This window comes from Sinocyclocheilus rhinocerous, unplaced genomic scaffold (assembly GCF_001515625.1).
Source record: "Sinocyclocheilus rhinocerous isolate Xijiao unplaced genomic scaffold, SAMN03320098_v1.1 scaffold828, whole genome shotgun sequence".
Classification (NCBI taxonomy): domain Eukaryota; kingdom Metazoa; phylum Chordata; class Actinopteri; order Cypriniformes; family Cyprinidae; genus Sinocyclocheilus; species Sinocyclocheilus rhinocerous.
In genome coordinates, this window is record NW_015634025.1 from 597444 (window position 1) to 605199 (window position 7756).

Genomic DNA, 7756 nt, shown 5'->3' on the forward strand with positions numbered 1-7756 from the left:
GTGTGTGTGTGTGTGCGTGTGTGAGTGTGTGTGTGTGTGCGTGAGTGTGAGTGTGAGTGTGTGTGTGTGAGTGTGCGTGCATGTGTGTGAGTGAGAGTGTGTGCGTGTGTGAGTGAGAGTGTGTGCATGTGTGTGTGAGTGAGAGTGTGTGCGTGTGTGTGTGTGAGTGAGTGAGAGTGTGTGAGTGTGTGTGTGTAAGTGCGTGTGTGAGTGTGTGTGTGCGCGTGAGTGTGTGTGTGTGCGAGTGCGAGCGTGAGTGTGTGTGTGAGTGTCTGTGAGTGTGCGCGAGTGTGTGCTTGTGTGTGTGCGTGAGTGTGTGCGTGTGAGTGTGTGTGAGTGTTCGTGTGAGTGCGCGCGTGTGTGTGTGAGTGCGCGTGTGAGCGTGTGTGTGTGAGTGCGTGTGTGAGTGAGAGAGTGTGTGTGTGTGCGTGTGAGTGTGTGTGCGTGCATGTACCGTGTGTGTGTGTGTGAGTGTGTGTGACCGTGTGTGTGTGTGTGTGAGTGTGAGTGTGTGTATACATGCGTGTGAACAGAGCAGCTCACGACCAGAAGCTCCAGTTGAACAGCATCCACGGTCTAAGGTCATTACTCAACAAAGCACCAAAGTACAGAAAACATTACAAACCAGAATTTCAGCAATAAAATATTTTAATATTTATTTATATATATTTATATTATATTTATATAAAACCGCAGGTCCAATGGCATTATTCAGCCCTGTTGAACGCTCGCAGTCCCACTTCAACTTATAAAACTTTAACGCTTTTTCCTTGTTGTCCAACTCAAATGTTTGTCTTCCTGTGCGAGTGCCGCTGTGTTTTATTAATGAGCTCTGGAGCGCCACGGATCATAATCCGACAAACTCAAAGCCTCACGATCAGGTGAAGAACAAATAAGTGTTTTACAGCAGCAGCGAACGCCGAAGGGTCCCAGCCGCTGCATCGTCCGCAGTTGTGCTTCATTTCCCGTGGGCATCACTCATGTGAGCGTCTGTGTGTGCGGTCGACGCTTACCGCCGTGATGTTTTGTATGCTGGTTTGCTGGTCAGTCGTGGGTGTGTGTCGAACACGCGGGTCAGCGGCGGGTCTGTGTGTGTGTGTGTTGCACCTGCATTCACAGTCATAAAGTCATTCACTGTTAGTGCTCTCTGGATCCAATTTATCCAGCGGAGCAGCCGACTTCCCTCCGTCCGCCTTCATCTCTCTGTAAACTACTGCTTCAGCTGCACCTGTGCTGCGGCCCGTGGGGACGAAAAACTCCAGTCATTAAATAGCTGGAAAAACCAACCGCTTTATGTGCTACTCGAGCCAAGAGCGGCTCTCAGACTCCACCGGCCTCTTCCTGCCCGCGGAGCGCATCAGCTGCGGTTAGCAACGAGACATAACCGTGTTTGGATGCGCAGGAGACAATCACAGCAACAACCAACCTCCTCGGAGCTTCACAAAATCAATGCAAAATACGAAAACACTGACAGCTTGAGTTTAAATCATCTAAATATGAATCTGAATAAAAAGGTGTCGTAATCAGCAGAGACACTTTGCCAGTCGCTCAGTTTCATGTTTTATTCTGATCGTGTGTCGTTACACTGCACCCGCAGTTAGCACAACTAACCCCAGTCTAGGTACGTCAATTACCAGATCGTTTTCATATCTATCATGACATTAAATTCTCTCACATGAGCTGATCCCTGAAAACATGTCAGCGGATGTGGAGGAAGATTTGCGGCCGTTTTCCCTCACAGAGTGGAAACATACTGTAAGGAGGAGTTAAAAGCGTTAAAACAGGCTCTGATTCTGTCATTTTGAACGGCACTGACACTTTCATGCAGCAACCGCTCAAACTCTTGCACTTTTCTAGCCAATTTTTAGAATTCCAATTAGAATGTAGAATTTTAGAACTCACTAAATGAATAAATGTGTGAAATCACAACCATGTAAAGTTAATTACATCCTACTAAGTGAAAGAGGAGTGTGTGTGTGTATGTGTGCGTGTGTGTGTGTGTGTGTGTGAGAGAGAGAGTGTAAGTGTGTGTGTTTGTGTGAGAGAGAGAGTGTAAGTGTGTGTGTGTGTGTGTGTGTGAGAGTGTGTGTGTAAGTGTGTGTGTGTGTGTGTGTGTGTGTGAGTGTGTGTGTAAGTGTGTGTGTGTGTGTTTAAGTGTGTGTGTGAGAGAGTGTAAGTGTGTGTTTAAGTGTGTGTGAGCTTCAATGAAAACAAACAGTGTGCTGAGCTCTGATGGGGGTCTTTAAGAGGCTTTCCAGATAAGAGCCGCTCCTCAGGGAGGGACCGTGGCCCCGCGGCCTTCACAACATCACTCACCTGGGGGCAGGTCAGGGTCGCTGGGGGCCTGCTGCACCCGTCGAGGTTTAGACACGGCCTTAGAGCTCTCAGAGGCGCTGCGATTGGTCGAACTGGACGTACAGCTTTCATTATCATCCTGCACACAGAAACAACACAAACACAACCTTACACACAACATCTGAGAGGAGACACGAGATCAGACGAGATGAGAAGAGAATTAAGATTTTATAACACTTTCTGAGTTCAGGGTAAAAGCACTGTGTGTGTGTGTGTGTGTGTATCTGAAGGAATGAGGAGTTCTGCACAGATGCACTGTGGGATAAACAGCAGTAAAGGTTTATTTCTCATTTATTGCTGCAGTCTGCTGTGTGTTTGTGATGAAAGAGTGAAGATGCAGCTAAAACAATCAATCGAGCACGCACCTGTAACTTTGATTCTTTGACATCAGACTGTTTCTTTCTCTGTCAATTACATTGTTGTTTTTTCCGTTACATTTTTTTTTTGTATGTCGTTTTGCACAATTTCACTTAGCTCGTTTTTATTTGTGTATTTGCAAGCAAATGCAAACATGTGTCATGAAGTAATGGCGTTTGGTGTCGTACTGTATTGCGTACCTTGTCAGTGTCGTGCGCTTTGCTTGGCCATTTGTTGGGATAAACAGGAAAGTGTGTCCAGCTGAATTCAATTTGAGTTTTGTTAAACTAATTAAAAAGAAGCTTAGTTTACCGCGGAAGCGGTGTTATTTTTTTAGGATTACTGATGAACTAATGTAGTTTGATTTGTATTAGTTATCTATTTTAGTTTTAGTTACAGTTGTAGTAATGTTGTCATTTTATTAGTTTTTTATTATGTCTATATAGGCTTTTTATTAAGTTTTACTTTTATTTAATTTGAGTTATTTCAGTACTTCAACATACAAAATGGAAATGAAATAATATATATATATTTAATGTATTTATATATATGTACATGTATATGTATATGTGAGGTTGTACATACACATATGTAGTTGTTTTTTGGTGTTTGGCTTAGTGTTATGTTAGAATCATTATTATACTCATACCTTTTGTTCTTTTAATATTTTTGAATTGTTTTTAGCTTTATTTTTTTGTTTTCATTTTAATGTTTTAGTTTTGAAATGTTGTTGTATGCATTTGTCATTTTTATTTAATTTCTTTTATTTTCTTAAAAGCTTTTAGCTTTTCGTTTTAATTACTTTTTCTTATTTGTGTATGTTTTAATTGTTTTTAGCTTTATTTTTTTGTTTTCATTTAAATGTTTTAGTTTTGAAATGTTGTTGTATGCATTTGTCATTTTTATTTAATTTCTTTTATTTTCTTAAATGTGTGTATATATATAGTATTTATAGAGTTTTAGCTTTTAGTTTTAATTACTTTTTCTTATTTGTAAGTCGCTTTGGATAAAAGCGTCTGCTAAATGACTAAAAGTAAAAGTAAAGTAAAAGTAAGTATATGTCCTGTTTAAACTGAAATGGTCAGGGTTTCTCGGGCTCTGCGTCTGGTTTGGGGTCTCTCCGGGCCGAGCGTTACCAGCGCATAATTTGTCTGAACGTCATTTGCAATTTTCCAAAAGTTCTTTCTGAACGGGACGGCTCTGTGAAACACATCTGCAACAAATACCTGTTTGGGAATTTAACAGGACCCGTCCCGACTCATTTCCACATGGCAGAAACACGCAGACGGCAGTAGCTGCAGCGCTGGGTGATATTAGCGCAGTGAAACACGCATGTGTTCCAGATCTATTCTGCAGAAGCTGCTATAATCAGCTCTAATTGACTTCCCTGCTAAATGTGTTTCTGACTGGCCATCTGGCCTCAGGACCCCCTCACAACGAGCGAGCGCTGCTTCAGCGCAGGAAAACACCAGGCCATTCATGCCCCTCCGACGCCAGCGGACACTGCTCGTCTTTTCCAACGTCGTGTCTGTGACGATTAGCACAGACCGCAATCTCCATGATTTTATCCAGTCAAGCGCTGCACAATCATGCGAAACATGGGATATTTCTATACTGTGGTTGAATCATTGACGTGAACTCTTCAGTATTCGAGTGTCTCAATCATCTTTTAGTGGCGCTACAACGGCTCTGGATGAAGGAACTGCTGGCTGTGTTACTCGCTGCAGATGCTGCATGCAAACAACCTCACGGATCGCCACTTCACATGCCTTACTGTGCAAACATCACGTGAAGGCCACGAGGTTTACTCAATGAGCAACTGAATATCACTTTAGTCAGGACTGGTGAGTGATTCTGTCACACTAGCCTCATGTGATTATACTTTCTAACCGCTGTAGTTTTAAAGATGCATTTACAGTGCTGCACACTCGTCTGCTCCACCAGCAGTGCTATAGACCTCAGTCAGAGAGGACGCCATACTGTGCTTTCAATTAAATATGACATTTCCTTGACTAAAGTCTATTAGATTTACATGAAACGTTTCTTATTTGTTTGTCCAAACTGTGGATTGAGTGATTGTCTGCTCACACTCACACAGACATCATAGATCAGAGCTTTCATACATGAGCATCGGCTGTGCTTCAGCCAAACACGAACCCACGCTCGCTCTGAGCTTCAGCCGCTCGTGTCCCAGACTCTAGATCTCATTCAGACACTGACCGTGGCTCCGTCTCGGAGCTTGAGGATGCACTCCATGGTGTTGATGGTGATGACCACGGGCTCCGAGCTCAGTTTGGTCCAGGGCACGTGGATGCGCAGCTCGTGGATGTGTCCGCTCAGGAAGGTGAAGGGCAGCTTGAGCTCCTGCAAACACACACGCAGCCCATCAGTCAAACCAGAGTTCAGCAATTCAACACTCACAATCAAACAGAACCCATTCACAAAGGCTTCAAACGCTTCCCGAGGCGTCCTGACAGGATCCCAGAGTGGCTTTAATTGAAGATCACTAGAGAAAGTTTAACTCCCGCTCGGGACGACGCAAGCTGCTTCTAATAATATCCTGCATCAAACTCTGAGAGCGTGTGCGGAGCCAAACATTCTCACAACATCACAGTGATCCGTTCCAGATATTACAACTGCAAAAGCTCAGAGTTGCCCAAATAAGAGCGCAAAGCAAATGCTCTGCTGCATGTATGTGAGAGCTGGGAAACATCCACAAACATCCACTTCAACCCTTCAGAAACACTGACAGCTTTGAAGAAACAACATGGAAACACTCAATACTGACACCTCTAAGGAACTCAGCTGAAAATATCAATATTCATTCTGATTTTGTTTTTGCAAACTGATGCAGAATGATTTCAGAATCAACTGACTCTTTGCTACGGACCAGTCCTACCTTAGCAACTGTTTCCAAGCTTTTGCTTGTTCAAATGTAAGTCTATGATCTGCGTGTTTGCACAGCAATTTTACAGAAATGATCTCAAAATAAGGTTAAACATGGTTGCCGGGTCTCTTCTGCTAGCGACACTGAATTTTCCCTTTTCAAATACCTGCGGTGTATTACTCTCTGTGTCGCCCTCATTCCCGAATGAACACGAACATATTCATCTGCTCCACGTCACTGATCCAGACAACTGCCATGTACAGCAGTGAACGCACCACTGAAAGGTACCTGAACAAAACTGCTCCTCACACTAATGCCATCAGCTGTAATTGCTGTCAAACGAGACTTTCCTCGTTGCATTTGACTCGATTCTGATTCTCACAGATTTAATCATGCAAATGCATTATTTAATCATTTCATTCAGTAAATCTGACAGATAAAAATCATTCCTTATGCTTGTTTGAAATATCAACAGTAACCAAGGCTTAGGCTGTTTTACATATCCACCGTTTTCCTACATTTGTGCTTTGTGTAAATTATGGGAGTGACATCCGTCAAACCGTAAACAATCAGCAACTGCCAGCGAATGAATGCAATGATAAACATTTTCAAAAACTAAATAGAGAGATGTGACATTACTCTCCTCACCTTCAACCATCGAACACAGAAAGGAAACCTATATGAACAAACTACTCTCAGCAAACCATGAATGAAATTCTCAGGAGATATTACAGATGTCTCAGATATTCTGGCAGTACATTATTTTCCAGAGGAATAAAAATAGAGCGTGATGGAAAATGTCCAGATCCTTCAGTCAGAATGATTTGTTTCAGTCCTTCTGGGTGGCAGATCCCGAAACCAGAAGTGCAGCCATATTTTAAAATGCAGTAAAGCTCCTTCAGAAAAGGCCCACAGAAGGCCATGAGTGAAGGAAAGCTGTGCTGTGCTGTCAAACCGTGTGTTGATGCTGTGCCTCTCTCACCTGCTCCAGCACGTCCAGTCTCAGGTCCAGTTTGCTCAGAACCACGTCGCCGCCCCATAGTGACAGCTGCAGGTCCGACGGCTTCAGGTTCTTTATGTAGCGGTTCACATAACTCATCAAGAGAGGAGAAACATAGGACTCCAGCATCCTGACCTTCTGTCATGCCTGCGGACACACACACACCACACACACACACACTCGCACACAATCACACACACACACACACACGGACACACACACGCACGCACACAGTTAGAGAACTGTAGAAATTAATCTCGATTTCTAATAGACCATAATTAAAAGCACTGATCAGCTGTCATCTGATTTAAACCTCACTGACAGAATTTTCCACAGAACACATGACTGCTGCTCATCCATCGGTCGTTGAACACACACAACATTTACCTGAATAGATCTGAGCAGCAGGTGCTGTAACCCTAACTGAGGTCACCGGGGTGTACATAATAAAAGTCTAAAATATATAATTTTACCTTTATTTCTATAGAGCTTTATACAATATGGATTGTGTCAGCTTTACAGAGTCAAACAGGAAAATCGTTTGTCAATAATGCAAGACGACGATAAAAGAGTCATTTTCCAGCTAATGCCGAGTTCACACTGCATGATTTTCAAACTCGTCGCATCACTGTTGGTGTCACACTGCGTGACTATCTGGGGTAGCATTCAGTTGCTGCTGTGTTCACACTGCACGATGGATCGGCGACAATAGGAAGAATCGCCGACAGCTCTGTCTGCTGCAGGGTTGCCAGGTTTTCGCTACAAAACCCGCCCAATTACTACTCAAAACTAGCCTGAAAATAGCCCAATCGCGTTCGGGGGGTAAAATACACATTTTTTTGCCGGGGTTCTCCTGGTACAATTCACATTCCAGGGCCTAAATATTACATTATTGGGGACGAGCACCGATTTGCCTCCGATTTCGGGCATTTGTCGGCGATTTCGCAAAACCTGTCGGCGAGTGAAAAATTGGGCTAAAATCGTGCAACTCGGCATTAGTTGGGGACGCTTGACTGATTGCACAGACACTATTGAAGAGAGCTGAACTTGGAATGAACTGACTTAATGCCGAGTTCACACTGCACGATTAGCCCGATTCTTCACTCGCCGACAGGTTTTGCGAAATCGCCGACAAATGCCCGACATCGGAGGCAAAT

General features: G+C 43.6%; 1 protein-coding gene across 1 annotated transcript in view; it reads right to left on the bottom strand.

Moving 5' to 3' along the window:
• Positions 1-7756, bottom strand: part of vps13b (vacuolar protein sorting 13 homolog B) — a 109977-nt gene that overhangs the window by 99346 nt on the left and 2875 nt on the right. The window contains exons 2-4 of the mRNA XM_016559011.1: positions 6582-6746; positions 4933-5076; positions 2317-2434 (exon numbers count right to left, since the gene is read on the bottom strand). Coding sequence (XP_016414497.1) covers positions 2317-2434; positions 4933-5076; positions 6582-6728 — 409 coding nt within the window. The 5' untranslated portion in view covers positions 6729-6746. The remainder of the gene's footprint in view (positions 1-2316; positions 2435-4932; positions 5077-6581; positions 6747-7756) is intronic.